General features: G+C 41.0%; 3 protein-coding genes across 10 annotated transcripts in view; 2 read left to right on the top strand and 1 right to left on the bottom strand.

The window, feature by feature from the left end:
• The window catches only part of rasa1a (RAS p21 protein activator (GTPase activating protein) 1a), a 23,933-nt gene extending 12,241 nt beyond the window's left edge, over positions 1 to 11,692 (top strand). For 2 of the 4 annotated variants that reach the window (XM_027002833.2, XM_027002837.2), the window contains exons 3-26: positions 21 to 156; positions 475 to 545; positions 827 to 944; positions 1,098 to 1,129; positions 2,196 to 2,248; positions 2,757 to 2,907; positions 3,494 to 3,572; positions 3,652 to 3,775; positions 4,458 to 4,614; positions 4,735 to 4,822; positions 4,904 to 4,984; positions 5,113 to 5,270; positions 5,398 to 5,474; positions 5,772 to 5,944; positions 6,190 to 6,349; positions 6,504 to 6,646; positions 6,929 to 7,044; positions 7,174 to 7,260; positions 7,363 to 7,430; positions 7,609 to 7,697; positions 7,792 to 7,869; positions 8,004 to 8,138; positions 8,298 to 8,377; positions 9,934 to 11,692. In XM_027002833.2, coding sequence (XP_026858634.2) covers positions 21 to 156; positions 475 to 545; positions 827 to 944; positions 1,098 to 1,129; positions 2,196 to 2,248; positions 2,757 to 2,907; positions 3,494 to 3,572; positions 3,652 to 3,775; positions 4,458 to 4,614; positions 4,735 to 4,822; positions 4,904 to 4,984; positions 5,113 to 5,270; positions 5,398 to 5,474; positions 5,772 to 5,944; positions 6,190 to 6,349; positions 6,504 to 6,646; positions 6,929 to 7,044; positions 7,174 to 7,260; positions 7,363 to 7,430; positions 7,609 to 7,697; positions 7,792 to 7,869; positions 8,004 to 8,138; positions 8,298 to 8,377; positions 9,934 to 10,033 — 2,554 coding nt within the window. In that variant the 3' untranslated portion in view covers positions 10,034 to 11,692. The remainder of the gene's footprint in view (positions 1 to 20; positions 157 to 474; positions 546 to 826; positions 945 to 1,097; positions 1,130 to 2,195; positions 2,249 to 2,756; positions 2,908 to 3,493; positions 3,573 to 3,651; positions 3,776 to 4,457; positions 4,615 to 4,734; positions 4,823 to 4,903; positions 4,985 to 5,112; positions 5,271 to 5,397; positions 5,475 to 5,771; positions 5,945 to 6,189; positions 6,350 to 6,503; positions 6,647 to 6,928; positions 7,045 to 7,173; positions 7,261 to 7,362; positions 7,431 to 7,608; positions 7,698 to 7,791; positions 7,870 to 8,003; positions 8,139 to 8,297; positions 8,378 to 9,933) is intronic. The other 2 variants (XM_027002834.2, XM_027002836.2) reach the window with 2 other exon arrangements.
• ccnh (cyclin H) lies at positions 8,901 to 16,372 on the bottom strand. 5 transcript variants are annotated; one of them, XM_035529628.1, is made up of 10 exons: positions 16,311 to 16,372; positions 15,844 to 15,888; positions 14,343 to 14,470; positions 13,920 to 14,042; positions 13,539 to 13,612; positions 13,118 to 13,328; positions 12,859 to 13,022; positions 12,650 to 12,720; positions 11,757 to 11,865; positions 8,901 to 9,748 (listed from the first exon to the last, which is right to left on the bottom strand). In XM_035529628.1, exons 3-10 carry the CDS (start codon positions 14,457 to 14,459, stop codon positions 9,586 to 9,588), a joined length of 1,032 nt encoding a protein of 343 aa, XP_035385521.1. In that variant the 5' UTR covers positions 14,460 to 14,470; positions 15,844 to 15,888; positions 16,311 to 16,372; the 3' UTR covers positions 8,901 to 9,585. The 5 variants fall into 5 exon arrangements, with proteins under 5 accessions (XP_035385521.1, XP_026858641.2, XP_026858642.2 ...); XM_027002840.2 differs by lacking the exon at positions 16,311 to 16,372 and adding an exon at positions 16,143 to 16,214; XM_027002841.2 differs by lacking the exons at positions 15,844 to 15,888; positions 16,311 to 16,372 and adding an exon at positions 15,463 to 15,602 and having other exon boundaries at positions 8,901 to 9,585; positions 9,685 to 9,748.
• On the top strand, positions 15,850 to 17,464 carry LOC118241970. Its single transcript, XM_035529629.1, is given in 1 exon segment — positions 15,850 to 17,464. A coding segment is annotated over 1 exon segment (765 nt). The 5' UTR covers positions 15,850 to 15,909; the 3' UTR covers positions 16,675 to 17,464.

The raw sequence follows: 17,464 nt of genomic DNA, 5'->3' as shown, positions 1-17,464 counted from the left end.
TTTGTTTGTCTGTTTTTCAGGATCATTGCCATGTGTGGGGATTACTACATAGGTGGGAGGCGTTTCTCATCACTGTCAGACCTCATTGGTTATTACAGCTATGTGTCTTGCCTACTGAAAGGTGAAAAGCTGCTATCACCAGTAGCTCCCCCAGAGGTAATACTGCAATCTCAGCATCCAGTTACAGTGTTTCAGGAAATGTAGCTTGCACAATTCCCCGATAAGTGCAGATGATGTGAGACTAGCACAAAAGCAAAAAGGTTCCTCTTTAAGAATCTTGGTCATTGTTTTTTTTGTTTTTGTTTTTGTTTTTGTTTTTTTTACTGCTTCAGTATAAAAAAAGTGACATCTAAGGCTGAATAATCATGCAATGATCCAGTCTTTTTGCTTTCTCTCATCTGGTTTTCAGCTTCTCAAGAAGTTGAGGAATGTGTTTTAATTGACTTATTGCTGACTTGTTGTCTACTTCAACAGCCCGTGGAGGACAGGAGACGAGTGAGAGCCATCCTGCCATATACCAAAGTACCAGAGACAGATGAAATCAGGTATAGATCCTCTCATAAACCTACAGTATCTCACGTCATGTAGCTTTACTGGTATATTATATCTTGCCCAAGTTATTTTAAATATTCATGCTTTGTTATTTGGCTTGACTCTCAATCTTGAAAAAGCGCTTCTCTTTCACTTTTTGATCTTCTATCCAATATGTTAATTTTGCTTAGTTCACTTAGTCTTTAGGCTGCTAGGTCATTAATGAACTATGGAATAATTCATGATGCATACATTTTTGTGCGTGTGTGTGTGTGTGTGTGCGCGTGCACTCCAGTTTCCTCAAAGGAGACATGTTTATCGTTCACAATGAACTTGATGATGGCTGGATGTGGGTAACTAATGTGAGAACGGAGGAGCAGGGCCTTATAGTGGACGATCTGGTGGAGGAGGTGGTGAGTGTCTGCTTGCCTCATCTAAACCCAGCAGTAACATAAGAGAATCTCCATATTGTCCTCTGTTCACTGACTAATAGCTCTTACTAAGAGTGGGTCATGGGCTGTGGTGCTGTGGTACTTACTGTGATTAATGACTGACTTTGTTTGCAGGGACGAGAAGAGGATCCCCATGAGGGTAAAATGTAAGCCACTGCATTTTTTTAATATTGTCTGATATCATTTTATATCATGGGAGGCAGCAGAATTAATGTGATCATTGATTCATGTTTATTGAGATTGTTCAGCCAAAGACAGTGCAGTTTTATAGAACCTCTGTCTAATGGTATATTTAAGGGAAAATGATTAAGACCTGTGGCCTACTTAAAGAGATATACAGGCTAGGATTTGTGAAGAAGCCACTTTGTTTTAATTGAGTGGTATTACTGCTCTCCCAAGGCCAATGACTTTAGTCTTAGCTCAGTCTTTTACTGGAAGCGTACGTGACGCTCACCAGAGAAAAGACATTTATTAATGCTTAACCTTCAGACAGCATCAGGCTTTCTACACTGATGAAACAGAAGTAATTGTAGTCCATTTGTTAGTTGTAAAATCATCCTAGCATATCCATATTTTCCCTCTGCTGCATTTGTCCCCTAATTATTTGGCTAGTGGCTAGATTTGTGCAGGTTGTAGTGGCATGGTCAGAAGTGGCCTTTCTAAAAGCCTTTGCAGCGTGCGCGTGCGCGTGTGTGTGCGCGTGTGTGTGCGCGTGTGTGTGCGCGTGTGTGTGCGCGTGTGTGTGCGCGTGTGTGTGCGCGTGTGTGTGCGCGTGTGTGTGCGCGTGTGTGTGCGCGTGTGTGTGCGCGTGTGTGTGCGCGTGTGTGTGCGCGCGTGTGTGCGCGCGTGTGCGCGTGTGTGTGTGCGCGTGTGTGTGTGCGCGTGTGTGTGTGCGCGTGTGTGTGTGCGCGTGTGTGTGCGCGTGTGTGTGCGCGTGTGTGTGCGCGTGTGTGTGCGCGTGTGTGTGTGTGTGTGTGCGCGCGCATCAGTCATGAAGGCCACCAATCTAACCAGAGAATGCCATTGGTTAGGACGGGTAGATAAGTGTTTGATCGCTGCTGTCATATTCCACATGCCGTAGACTTGAGTACGCCACCTTGATTCAGAAGAAAATCACATGCACTAAAATTCCCCTCATGTCTTGGTTTTCTTGTTTATTCAATATGGGACTCCTTTTTTATTATTCATTTCATTTTCCCTCTGTCTTTGTAGCTGGTACCATGGGAAAATCAGTAAACAAGAGGCATACAATCTCCTGATGACGGGTATGTAAATTTCAACATTTGAGGATTGATGCATGCAGTCACAGAGCAATTTTATAGATAACTGCACTATAAAACTATAAAATGTTTCAGCTCATATTTTCCCTGAGAGTATTATTGAATGTAAACTAAGTAAAAAATAAAAAAAAAAAAGAGCCATTTTAATGTTGAGAGTCAGCAGTGCTGCACATTTGTATTTTTGGTTTAACATTTCAGCCATGCTGCAGTCTATTTCATTTTCTGCTCAAGGTTATAATAAAGCTTTATACAATGTGCTGCAGTTATAAATATGTTGTGTATGTGGGTTAAAAATTGGATATACCCATAAAATGCTTATGTAAAAGTGTGGTGAGCTTCCTTTATTGTCTAACTTTTAAAAATAACAACCCATTAGGATTACATTACAGCATGACACTAGCATTTATCATTGCTATTTTATAGCTTCTTACACCTGGTAAGAATGGTTTTATAGCATTATGACACACCCTAAGTTCACTCCGTTTCTCACTAGTGGGCCAGGTGTGTAGCTTCCTGGTGCGTCCATCGGACAACACACCGGGGGACTACTCGCTCTTCTTCCGCACCAATGAGAACATCCAAAGGTTCAAGATCTGCCCCACCCCCAACAACCAGTACATGATGGGAGGGCGATACTATAACAGGTATGTCCTTAGGCCATGGCTTTTAAAGTGTGGTGGCAAGGCCTGAGGGATCTCTTGAGGCTCAGACAGACTGTCAACCCAGTAGCTATGTCTGGAAAATCTGGAACTCTTACTCATTCAGTTTGAATGCCTCACCGAATAGGCAGCACACCATAGATTTACAGGAAGCATAGATGAGAACACATGACTGTGACCTGCCTGTTAACTGTGGTGCTGATCAAAGAAAACCTTCCTCTCATTTATATTATTGTGTTTATTTGTGTATATGATTAACTGTATTATCGTGTTTATTAGGAACAAAGACTGATCCTATGTTGGCAGCCCTGCTAAGAGCAGTCCTTGATGGACTTATAATACAGTGATCCTCTAGGATCACTAAATTTGTTAGAGCTATGAGTAAAATAACATGGTGTGATTTTTTTTTTTTTTTTTTTTTTTTTTTTTAGGTAAACAATGAATATATTTGGAGAAAGGTACTTTTTGTAATCAGTAATGGAAAGCACAGTCAGTGCATGGTGGTCTTTAATGGGGTTTCCACAATGTTTGGGTTTCTTTTTTGTTTGTTTGTTTGTTTGTTTTTTGGCAGTGTCGATGATATCATTGAGCATTACAGAAAAGAGCAGATTGTAGAAGGATATACCCTGAAAGATCCTGTTTCAGTCCAGGTAGGTGAAATCATAACTGCTTTGTTCTTGTGGTTAAATCTTTGATCATGTATTTAATCTTTGTTTTGTTTGTTTTCAGCAACAAGAACAAGTACTCTCTGATTTGGTCGACGGCAGAGAAATTTATAACACTATCCGTCGAAAAACGAAAGATGCCTTCTACAAAAACATTGTCAAGAAAGGATACCTCCTGTTCAACAAAGGTACTGAGTGGCAGCTAGCTGCATGAGTCTGGTTCCTTTATTAACTTTCCACACCTTCTTAAGCAAGTCAGGCTGTCTCAAAACAGCAGAACACTTTTGGATTCAATTTCCACTGCCGCTTAGCAGGAAAAGATTTTAAAAAAAGGAAGCTCGCGTGACTCTAGCGAACATAAGCAGTGTGCAAATCTTGGTGAAAATATTTGTTGCCTGATGGTTAATTGTTGCACACACATCGCACAACATATTGCACACATCATCATCATCATCATCATCATCAACAGGGCCCTGAGCGGTGTAGGGGGACAGGAGACCCGGAGACAGACCGTAGAAACGCTCCATGCACTGAACCCTTTAGATATAATAAAAGCATAGTGGTGTAGAAACTGTGTCAAGGACCATATTGCACAGTGAAGAAGAAATGCCAAGCATAATTCTCATGGCATATATGAAAACATTGACTCTACGGTATAGCTATATGGTATGTGACTATAGCTATATTGTATAGCAGTGTTGGCAGTCAATTCTCAGTACTTTGTAAAGAATGCATCTTGCATTGCTTGGAAGACTCAGCTGAGGCACTCATTGTTATGTAGTTTCCTCCTGTCCAATGGTAACCTGAGTTATGTGGTTTCACACTATCCAAGTGTAGCCTGAGTTGTGTGGTTTCATCCTGTTGGATTAGGCAAAGGAAAGCGCTGGAAGAACCTGTACTTTATCCTGGAGGGCAACGATGCCCAACTCATCTACTTTGAGAGCGAGAAACGTGCCACCAAACCCAAAGGGCTGATCGACCTCAGTGTGTGCTCCGTGTATGGAGTGCACGACAGCCTGTTTGGCAGGTAACCAGCACCTGCTGCCTCACTGCACCTGCTGACCCATTTGCACATGAACATACTACTATTTCCCATATAAATCATTGGCGCAAGCAGAATATGGCTGTATTATATATTGTCGTGCAGGCCCAACTGTTTCCAGATTGTGGTTCAGCATTTTAGTGAGGAACAGTACATTTTCTACTTTGCTGGGGACATACCTGAACAGGCCCAAGTATGTATAAGTCCCACATTCGTCCATCATGTCAACGCTGACATTAAAGTTCAGTCTGACCATATTATTAACTCTTCATAGGACTGGATGAAATGCCTGCAAACCTTCTGCAGTAACCTACGAAAGCCTGCACAGGCCACCTCTAACAAGCGTCTGCGCCAGGTAAGGCACATTACCGCTTTTTGTGGACTAGATCAGTGTTGTGTATGACCGACTCATTTAGTACGTCGGAGCATGTGAAAGCAATTCGTACGTCAGAGCACACACCAATCATTGTCCTTCCACCTCAGGTGAGCAGCCTGGTGCTTTATGTGGAAGAGGCCCACAAACTTCCCATAAAGCATTTCACCAACCCCTACTGCAACATCTACCTAAACAGTGTGCAGGTAGCCAAGACTCACCCGAGAGAGGGCCAGAATCCCGTATTCACAGAGGAGTTCATCTTTGAGTGTGTAGATGTTTTGTATTTTTCCAAATTACTTCAATCAGCTCCTAAATCTGCAGGCTATCGTACAGATAAAAGTGAATGCAAACATTTTTCCTGTGCATATTGATAACTCTTAACTTTCTTTTAGTGACTTGTCCAGTGAAATCAACAGATTTGAAATCAGCCTAAGCAACAAAACTAAGAAGAGCAAAGAAAGTGATATTTGTAAGTATGCCATGTTTTACCAACAAACTACCAGTGCTTGGTGCAGTACACACAACGTTTAACATCCTACACATTCAGAATCTATGAAACGCAACAGATTGGACTGAATAATACACAAGTAATGTTGCATGATATTTTCAGGTTTGTGCTACAGTGTAGGCGTCAGCCAGCACAACTGCTTTCAAAGTGGTGTAGGCAGCGTTTTCCCCATGCTTGCATTAGGGCTCCCTCTGGTGTCCAAATTAAATGGTACTGAAGAGTTCAGACATATTAGCAGCACTCTGTGTGTCCATACAGTGTTCATGCGCTGCCAGCTGAGCCGGCTGCAGAGGGGGCAGATGATTGATGAGTGGTTCCCATTGAGCTCTCATGTGCCCCTGAAGGGGATTGAGCCAGGCTCCCTGCGTGTGCGAGCTCGTTATTCTATGGAGAAAATCATGCCGGAAGAGGAGTACAATGAATTTAAAGAGGTACAGAGTCTCGGACCTCGGCTGTGCCACAGCATGCATTACACTCCTGTGTATAAGAATTGGACCAAGCAAGGGTTAATGATTTTATTACATATTCCATTGACTTCTTCATCTTAGCCCAGCCAGTAGCTTATATAAGCAATGTGAATCAGAACTGATTAATCAACAGAATCACACGTGATTAGATGATTCAGTCTGGTTTCTAGGTGGGAACGTAAGCAGCCTTGTGCCTCCCCTCTCTGTAGCTCATCCTCCAGAGAGACTTCCACGTGATCTATGCGCTGGCTCATGTGTGCGGGCAGGACCGCACCCTGCTGGCCAGCATCCTGCTCAGGATATTCCGGCACGAGCACTCTGAGGCCCCACTCCTGAGGACTCTTAACGACCGCGAGATCAACATGGAAGGTAGGGCTCTCGGGCAGAAATCCTGTTAGCGCTACCCCTCATCGCTTTGCCCTTTGTGATCAAAGGAAACAGAAAGCCGGTATCTACAAAGCCAGTGAGAAAGTCGATTGTTGCAAGCAGCAAAATGTCTATTTTTTTTTGTGCTGGGCTTCAGATGAAGCCACCACTCTGTTCCGCGCCACCACTCTTGCCAGCACGCTGATGGAGCAGTACATGAAGGCTACAGCCACACCTTTCGTCCACCATGCCCTCAAAGACACCATTCTCAGGATCATGGAGAGCAAGCAGTCCTGCGAGGTTTGGCCACAGAACATACTATTGTTTTTTTTGTTTGTTTTTGTTTTGTTTTTCAGGCCACTTTTTTTGCCCTAGTGTTTGGTTCCTTGTGTATGTGAAATAGCCCAGTTTTTATTGTTATGTTTTGTAACAATTTCCTCTTTAAGGTTTTATGTTTTTTGTAGATGTGTACTGAGATGATAAACTGTAGCCTGAGTCTAACTGAACAAATGAATTTACTACTAGTTCATCATATGTCAGACCATTGTCTCCATTTTAAATGTTTTCTGCTCTCCTCTGAAGTTGAACCCATCTAAACTGGAGAAGAACGAGGACGTAAATCTGAACCTGACCCATCTGCTCACCATCCTCTCAGAGCTGGTAGAGAAGATCTTCATGGCTGCAGAGATCCTGCCGCCGTAAGCACAAGAAACTCAAACAATTTGTGCAATAAATAAATCAATATTTTTTTCCCCCTTCTTCATTGTAAATGTAATATCTGCACTATCCTATATCTGATGTTGTCTTGTTTGTTTTTGTTGTCCCAGGACCTTGAGATTTATATATGGATGCCTGCAGAAATCCGTACAGCAGAAGTGGCCCACCAACACTACAATGCGGACCAGAGTCGTGAGGTAAACCACTACTGTTTTTAGTACTTTTTCCCCTTATAAATCCCCATTCAGGTATATAGTCTTCTGTTCAGCTGAGTAAGATGCTTCTGTTTCTGTCCACAGTGGTTTTGTATTTCTACGTCTTATCTGCCCTGCTATTCTCAACCCCAGAATGTTCAACATCATCGCTGGTGAGTGCTCAGCTTACATAATGAGGGCTTCCGCTTAGGGACTTTTAAAGGGGTGGGGGACCCTCGAGGCTAAGTGCTGGCTCAGGTCACAGTATTTTCTTTGAGCATATTAAGAGCTGGAAGGGGAGTAAAGGGAAGGCAGTATATGTAACTGCACCTTATGGGTGTTCCTTCTCAGACCCTCCGTCCCCCACGGCGGGGCGAACACTCACCCTGGTGGCCAAGTCAGTCCAGAACCTGGCCAACCTGGTGGAGTTTGGTGCAAAGGTTTGTCTTAACTTGAGCACATAAGCCAGGGTAATATGCTCACTGGCTTTTTAAGCAGGGTGAATAAAAATGACATTTCCTTTTTGTGGTCTAGGAGCCCTACATGGAAGGAGTGAATCCATTTATCAAGAACAACAAACAACGAATGATCATGTTTCTGGATGAGTTGGGGGTGAGATCCTGCCATCATACTGGGTTCATACATTCAGAGTATAGGTTTTTGGCTGCTAGGCTCCATGTCTGGGTGTGCAATAATTCCTTTAACAGTTGATTGTTGATGGTGGTTGCTCTCATTGGCTTCTCCAGAATGTCCCTGACCTGCCGGATGCTATGGAGCACTTTAGGACCGATCTGTCCCGAGACCTTGCTGCCCTACATGAGATCTGCGCTACTCACTCAGATGAGCTGCGCACCCTGAGCAACGAGAGAGGAGCACAGCAGGTGGGGTGGGGGTGCTCAGATATGGTGCAAAAAAATGTTCCAAATGAGAAAGTTGAGACAACTTGGTCTGAGACAAGGCAGCTTCTATCATTCAGTGTGTCATCTATAAATGGCAACTGGAAACTACCACTAATTGCATCTCTCTCTCTCTTTCTCTAGCATGTGCTGAAAAAGCTGCTGGCTATCACTGAGCTCCTCCAGCAGAAACAGGTGCACTACGCCATGTCCAACAGCAACAGGTAGTTCCATCTTCCACACTCTGTCTGTCAGTCTGTCTCCGTTTCCATGGAGTAGCCAGTGGGATCCCAGCATGCCCCACCCTCATCACCATGGCAACCTCTCCCAACCTCTCCCCCTCTCACTCCACCAATCCTTCCTCCGCCATGCCACAAGAACTACAGCAGTGAAACAAAAAGCCTGGGGCTAATGTTTTAGACCAATGACTTTGTAAGCTATCGACACAGCACCTTCAGTTTGACTGACTGTAGCCCATATCATGAGTGCATTCGCTTTTCTGTTTTCCTGAAAACGGGTCCCGTTAGGACCAACAAAGGTCAGAGTACCATTGTACAACGGTTGCCAAAGTGTTCACTCTGTCTGCTTGATATGGAATCTCAACTGACATGAGGTTGCAGTGATCTCTGTAACTGGATTGAGCTATAATGATTTTTTTAAAAACTGTAATTTGTTACTGATTTACAAGGTCAAATATTCAAAATGTGCTCAAACTAGTGTTCTTTTCATTTAGTTATGTTTTTTTTTAAGAGAGTATGATTATTTTATATCAGAACAATAAATTCTCTTGCTGGAATCATGAGTATATAATTTGAATACCCTCCCCCCCAACCCCATTATATTTTTAATTGGTTTAGTCTTCCCTGAGATTAATTCAAAGCCAGACTTGTTCTCAGGGAAGAGTAAATAAAATGTTTACAACAGTAAAGATCTATAATAGTAAAGACTGTATCAGAAATGCATGCACTTATTAAACATTTTATAAAGTACTGACTCCTTTGTCAGATTGTGTAGTGTTTTTAAATAGGGTGCAAAGAAATTCAACTCCTTAAATGTAAAAATGCATTTCTTGTCTTTTAATGTCCAGGTTTTTCTGATTTTTGTAACTTTAACTGTGGTGATTGTGTAAACAACAATGTAGAATATCATCATCAATATACAAAATATTGAAGATAATGAAGTATGAAACTTTTATTTTCAGTAAAGAAGTCAACATTACAAGATAGCAAATATTGCCTAGGTCCTCTCTCGCTCACACATACACAAATCCTGTCTGTAGAACTAAGTGACAAAATTGGAAAGCACAGTTATCAAACTTCACTAAGGTGGATTAAGTAGCTTTGCTGAGCTGTCCAAAACTCAAAAATGTGTCTTCATAAAACAAGATGGACGATTCTTGTCACAAAGCATCCAGATCTTCATCACTCCACTCCTAAACACGATATCCCTTCATTAGATTCCATATAATGAAGGCAGTGACAAATGAATGATGTGTAAAGGAAGGGAAAGGGGTCAGGAAGCCATTGCTTACCTCCTCAGTAACAAGGGGCTTTTTCACAACATGGTCATCATCTTCATAGCCATGCTTTCTTTTCCTGGAGGAGACAGAATACATGTACCAAAAGCCCATTAGAACAACCTCAGTCTGTCTCTGAAGATACACTTATGTAGAAGCTGCATTCTTAGTTTCCCATTACGTCTACATATCTGTTGAGCATGTAATTGTCTTCCTGCCACTAGATCCTCCATGTGTAGTTAGAGATTCATTTCTGTCTTTTAGAGTTTTGTGTTGGATTTACTTATCTGTAGGTCATCTCTTCAGAACAGGACAAGGTAGGTATTTAATGGTTTTGGGTAACAAACTATATTCCAAGGAATAGTGTAAATTATGAAATTTCTCTTAACCAACCTGGACTCTTAGTGCCTTTACAAAATTATAGGGCATTATTAAAGAAGTGCTTAATTAAGCAAATTAAAAATATTAATTTTCTGCACAGTGATTTTGCAGAGCATGCAGGTTAAAATTACAACACCTCATGCCCAGTTATTAATCTTCAAAGTTTATAGTTTTCTTAACCTTGCTTCTTTTTTGCAGACCTGAATGTACTATAATGGCTACCACAATCCAGGTCCTCTGACAACAGCAGTCGCTGCACAGGAAGGACTTGTCAAAACATGAGTCATAAAGCCATAGACCAGTGACTGTCTGCCAGCTAACACTCTGGATTTAGAATGGCTCCAAATTTTATGCACTCACATTTGTTAAAGTGAGGACTCGTAGTTGTTATAGAAGGCAAGGTAAAGGCCTTCGTCCTTTTTCTGAATCCAAATTTCAACTGAGTATCAATATCAGGGTAAAAATTAGGACCCTTCTTTATAAGTTGCTGTCTCAGAGAATATCAAAGACTGATGCTTTCTGACGCTGTCCTTGAGCAGTCAAATCTCTGAGGAGCTACAACTTGGATTTTTCCCATCTACAGGACTTGGGAATTACAACAGTCTGCTGCTGCTTACAGCACCCCAGAGCCAGAACGCGAGCAGTGCTAACCTCGTGACGCATGCTAAATCACCACCTCCATGGTGAGAAAGACCTGTAGCGCTGCATCAGAGCGAGACGCGCCTGCTGCACCAGCCTTAAACACTCAGAGCTCACTGTGTAGCCTCCTTATAGTCCATCAGGGCATGTCAGGCTATGGAGTTGGCAAGCGATCCTAGGGTACATCCCACCCGCCACCATCAGCTTTGCTTGATGAAATGCTGCACCTCAGCTACTGCAGACAAACTGCCGTCTGTGTGATGTGGACACAGGTTTCTGAGCACTTCTGGAGGACAGGTGGCCAGGCCGAAGTTAATCTGCACACGTTTACATTTGATAAACCTGACCTGCGACTCGGGATAGACTCAACATGGCCCGCACTTTGTTAGATGGACGCCGTGGTTTATGTAGCTGTGCTGAAGCTATTGGGTTGTCATGAAGTAATGCAGTGCTGATGGTCAGTACTGCACACGCTCAGTGCTAACCAGGTCCTTGAAAGTACTTAATCGACAGTGTAGGACAGTGTTGTAATGTGTTTGATTTATGCAAGATATCTGTACACCTTTTGATTTTACATCGTGTAACACCTCTCTATGCTTCCTGCCATCATGCTGGTAAATTTTGTGAAGAGGAAACATTTCTGTTCACACACAGCTTTTGCCAATGAGTAACAATTTTTTATATGATTAACTGTCTAGGTAGTCTAAGAATTAACATAAATTTGCTCTTTTAGGCATGCACTTACCACCCCAAACAATATACCAAATTAGTGTTTTGTAGCTGCAAGACAATGCCTGTGATCAGTGATCTAACTGACCTGAGAAACAGCATGTCACTGTAATATGATTCCTATAAATTTCTAAATGCTTATGTATTTTTTATTTTTCTATCTGATGGAAGAAAAGGGAAGAAAAAAAAAACAAAAACATCACTTTTGCATCTTGGATACAAAACACATATGAACGATCAGGCTGAATAAAACTGTTTGTATTGTAAGACTGTGGTTCCTGGTATGTACACATTACTTTCGTTGACACGCTGATATGCTGCCATTATGTCATACTTACAAATTTGTGTTTGTGGTGAATTCAGCATGAATCCTCTCCAGTTTCTGTTTGCACATGTTTACTTCCTCTACTTTGGGAAGTTCATATTCCTTAATAAGAGTTGTTATTCCTAAAATTGCAAAAGATCCTAAATTATGCAAATGACAAACATTTATGTATTTTTATCTCAGGTTTTTCATACTTGTAAAGTTGGTTTGTACGACTAGGCCTCAACAGATTAAGCAAAGATCATAAATTCACCGAATTGTAGTAAACCACGTTTTGTAAGAATGTGATTTCATGTGAAACCATTAATTAGTATATTTGACCATTTCACCCAAAATGCTTTAAAAGGATAAATGCCCTACCAATTCATACAGAAGTGTCCTTTATACAAATGCCATCAAAGGGTGAAAGCAAAAACATATCACCACTACAAGTGGTGGAATTAATGACCCGCTAAAGCCAATAATTGGTAACCAAAGTTATTCATGTAGTCCACTCTCACAAAGTCCGTATTGTCACACTTTATCAAAACAATTTGATAAAGATGTATAAAATGTCTGTATTTAGGTATTGACTATTTTTTTTAAACCACAACAGGATAAACATGTTTGAATATTCGTCAATCACATCATAAAATATGACTCAATTCAAACAAATTCTTCACACAAATTAGACAGCACTCCCCGTCCTTAGTTTTTTTTCTTTGGGGAACAGTTGTATATGTTCTACACCACTTCAGAGTGCTTAGATTGTTCATGCCCAAGAGAAAATTCTACATATAAGAAAATTAGTGAATGCAAGTTCTCTTAAATCTCTCATAAGAGCTTGTATAAACAGCTCCATTCTTGTGACTGGAGTACTTCTTCCACGAGTCCCAGTATGTTAGTGACGTGTATAATAATACGTACGTCTCATTACATCATACATTTTTGAGAGGGTCTCCTTGTCCTCCTTTAGTCCCATACATTCAGTAAGATATCTGGATAGAAAGATCATTTCTTTTAGACATGTATCATTTGCTTAACTCAAAATCCCCTCAAAGGCAGTGACTAACTGATTAGTTATTTGCATATTTACATCTCATTGATGTTATGTAATGTTACTAATGCAAGCCCACGTTTCCATGTTGAGTCCTGCGCGAGCGGCACTGTTAAGTACGGCAGTGAGGGCGATCTGTGATGGCGAGAACAGCAGCCCCACGTCTGTCATGGAGGCTCTGTTGAGGAAGTCATCTGCACTCTTCCGCATCATTTCCGGATTTTCCAAGAGTGGGTACCGCGTCTAAAAAAATTTTTTAAAGACCATAGGCTTCTTAAAATGAGCTCTGTGCCACACGCTGGCGAGCCATTTTCCACACATGCCCCATGTGGCCTTACCTTCAGGTCTATGAGAAAACCCTCCAGGGGCCGATAGGGGTTGTGTACTACCAGGTGAAAGTTCAGCTGCTGGATGAGGAGCAGCTCATACTCCAGGATCTGTTCCAGGGCTCTCTCTTGTCCTGCTGGGCTCTCCTGAAGGTTCCCAACAAACTGAGTGCTGGAAACGTTAAACTCATCCACCTTGCATGACAGGTATGCACAGGTCAGCCTGAAGAGGATGGGATGCAGGTGGAGTTACTCAAACGCCAAACAAACTAAACTGTATTCTGACATGAACTGTGGTAAACTGCAGTAAATAGTGTGCTGCAATGCTCTTTTAAGGGACTATGAAAAAGTATTACAGAAATGACCAGTGACAGATTATCATCCACTATTTCCATTTTAGTTTTAATTGGTGTACAATTGATTTAACACTTACATTATTGTTCTTGGGTGGTAATCCATTAAAGAGTTGTTTAAATAAAATCTTCTGAAATACATACAAGCAGTGCCCTAAAAGAGAAGATTACAATTTTTTAACATGGGTAATACAGTACATGGGTAAGCCCTGATTAAGTATTCAAACATATAATTGAATAATTTGCCTTCCCTATCACAACTAAAAATAAAGAAGTAGAATATATAAAATATCTTAAAAATTTAAATGATCATAGAACTGGCCATTGCTGTAGCATTCAATCCAAAATAATCCCTGTTTGCACAAAATAGTAGATGCAAAGGGAAACTTAGCAGTGGGAACCTCAGGAAAGAAATATGAGATATGGTTGGTGACTATTTCTGAGGTCACTTTAATAATTACCACAACAGATTTAGGCATCACAGGTTTGAATACTGAGCAGAAGTCAAGCAATCTCTTCTCATAGTGTCGGAAAAGCACTTTCTCTTCACGAGGCTCAAGAAACATGGACTCATTTATTCCAGGCTGTTGAAGGAAGAAGACAGGCAAATTATAACAACAATATCTCCACCAAGTCCTAGCACTTTTTCTTGTTATGTGCAAGAGAAAAGAGGCACAAATCTAACAAGTGTCTTTTTTTTTATTTTGGCACAGAACTCCCCTTTATACTTACTCTTTATAAGAGTTTAAACCCTTAAACTTACAGGAATTTAACAGACATATGGGGGCCACAAATCTTTTGTAATTAACAAAGTGATTTTTTTAAATCACCATCATTTCCAAGCAGACTTGTAAAGCTGTACCTGCTGCTACTCTCCTCCTCACCTTTCTGAGACCCAGGGCTTTAGAGTGAAACTTCTGGTTGGCCTCCTGTCTAAACTGGTCCAATTTTGCCTCTTTATCAAAAATCCAGAATTTCTTCTGTGAGCTGTTGTGATACATGACTGGAGATGCTGTAGATGTAGAAATAGGTTAGCTAGGAGCTAGAACACTGCTGCATAAAGCAACTGCTACAGCCAGACCGGTTTTCTTCTTCTCTTAATTTTCCATCAAGAAATAACCTGATGGTGATGGTGATGGTGTCTAGCTTGATGATGATGCTTGCATGACAGCTATAACGAATGTTGTTTATTATGATCTTCATAAGCTCCAGGTGGAAGTGACTATCAGGTTATATGAACACACAGCTGCTAGAAGAGGAATATACATACGAGAACAACACACAATCGAACTCTGTCATTGAAGAGTAGTATACCGCTCATGTACGTGTTACAATGGAAAGAACACACTAAGCTGATACACATTATCACATGCATTTGTAATGCGAGATGTCTGACCGCACTGGCAATAGATGTTTTACAAAAATACCATGTATTCTGTATTATGTGCAGGTATGAAACACGATGCTTCATATTTAATCGTAATTTAAATTTAAAAAAAACGAGAAAAAAGGAAGCAGTTCACGTTCTGGAAAACAACACCACAGTCGTGTGTAATGTTCAGTAGTAAGCTGCTGCAGATCAATGCAGATAGCTGGCATTAACACAGCGAGTGTGATCAGATATTTACAATGCTGTAAAATCGAGAAACACGGCCATGTTTATTTTCTATTTGTGTACTCTTGAGCAGAAACAGGAGCGTTGGAACACTTGTCTGTGTAATCCAGTTCTCTAATTTACCAGTAGCAGTGGTATATTTAAATGTATCCCTTGGGCTCATCTTAATGTGCCGACTTCCTTGCTGTGACCCACCTGATCATACACAGCAGAAGCCTAATAATTAGGCGAATCAAGTGCGCTGAACTAGCTAGTTAACGTATTCTATAGTATAGCAGAAACATGTCAGCTAGCTAAGTATCATTTAGGCACGTTCGCTACAGCATCTTGACTCCTGTGCGAGTTATCTACTTTTCTCAAATGCTATCACAGTTCAACACGCATCTCACCTTTGTAGCCAGAGAATTGCTTTACTTCCACAATCTCGGACGTGAGCAGGTCAATCACAATGCACGAATTCACTTTTACACAAAAAACGGACTGTGTATACAACCTATACAACAAACTCGTTAGGTTGACTTCAACCTCTTCTTCTTCGTATGCACATTGCAGAAAACCGTATCTATATACTGCCCCCTAACGTATAATACTAAGAATTGTCTTTATTAATGATATAAAATAATATCAAAGAGGAAAGTACAATAAACCAATATAACAATGCTATAATTTATTAACAACCATTTTAGAAGAAAAATAAAATCGATCAGTATAAATTGAGTAGGATAAAATTAACTAAGGCGTCGCCTGAAAACCAGCTATTTCCTACGTACCCGGGGCTCTTAAGTGACGTCCTTCTCTGGTCTTCCAAGATGGGGCTGCCAAGAAAAAAATATACAATGGAAGATAAACGAATACTTCTTGAAATGTACGACCGGCTTCCTTGTATGAACCAAAGGAATGCAGCAAGAAAGCTGAATATTTCACAATCTGTCCTTTCGAGGCTTCTCCGAAAAAGAAATTTTACATCGAAAAGCCAGATTACTCCTAGTCTCAAAACATGCGTTATATGGTTCCCGAAATTGGAGGCTGCACTCTGGAAGTGGATCGATCATTCAGAGAAGAACGGTACCTATGTAACAAATGTAATGATTCACGGGAAAGCAGTGGAGTTGTCGGTGCGTATGGGTATAGTTAATTTCAGGCCAAGCCCAACTTGGTATAGCGGTTTTAAAAAACGAGAAGTGGTTGTGCGTGAGAGGTAACGTGTTTATCCAAAAAATACGGACAGCAAGCACACCGTGCCTCAGCAGTCTGCGTTGGATGGCGACGTTAGGTCGGATGCTGAGGCGCAACAGCTCCGTCCTGTCGATGGCGCGGAGGGAAGATGTTGTACTATTAACGATCGAGTAACTTCCGCACAGAGTGAACTTCTTTCCGTTAAACGTGAGCACAGCCTCGTTACAGCTCACGTTAACGGCAGCATGCAAACGATCACAGTACCATCACTTCACCAAATGAAAGAAGCCATGAAGACGCTGGCTACAGGTTTATTGTATAGAGGATTCTGTGACTTTAAGTTTATCCACCAGTTGAAGAAGGAAGTTGCTAATGTTGTGGAAGGATCAATGGTCCTTGGACACCAAGACAGTTTTGTAGCGTAACAGGACTTTGTGCAAAAAGGCTGGTTAAAGATGGAATGGAGAATTCTGACACAGTAAAAAAAAAATCCTAAGCCGTTTATCCCTTCAGATGTGAAATGGGAAATGTAATCACTACTGGATATTTACGCTGGGTCTAAGTAACAAATATACAGACATTTATTTTACGCTTAAGTAGTTGTCCACGCTTAATGTCACCATTTCCCATTGATGTAAGCGGACGTCTGTTTCGGACACTGCAATTTTTTGGTACCACTCACAGGGCTAGAGCACGTTTTTGTTTGTTTTTGTACTTATCTCGCAGATATTTGTAACCATGTATATAGGCTAATTTTGGATATTCCTTCAGCACATCACTATGAATACTTCTATGGTGAATAGTGAAAACATTTGTCATCTTTTAATTTTCTAAAATTCACATTTTTAAACTTGGCTTGCAGTTAACACCGACGTGATTGCTTTTTTGGTCGCATGAGGTCGCTGTTCGACAAACTTATTTTTAGTATCTCCCCCCCCCCCCCTTTATAGTGATCATTTTTGGTCTTTCATCCCAAATGCACAATATACATTTGTTTTAATTGGATACTGGATTCCTTTTTGTACAAATCTTGGGTTGTGTAAAAAAAAAAAAGAAAATGGTTGTTTCATATCTTCTTGTCTTCTAAAGTGGCATTAGCTGGGCAAAATATGAAATTTCTGCATATTGTACAATACATTTTGTTTTTTTCCCCCAACCTTAATACAGCTGTGACATTGAGTTCTATGAAACCTAAATATACATTTTCAGAATTTA

Source organism: Electrophorus electricus, chromosome 9 (genome assembly GCF_013358815.1).
Source record: "Electrophorus electricus isolate fEleEle1 chromosome 9, fEleEle1.pri, whole genome shotgun sequence".
Lineage (NCBI taxonomy): Eukaryota > Metazoa > Chordata > Actinopteri > Gymnotiformes > Gymnotidae > Electrophorus > Electrophorus electricus.
The sequence above is the reverse complement of the archived record's forward strand: the minus strand, read 5'-3'. Positions and strand labels throughout refer to the sequence as shown.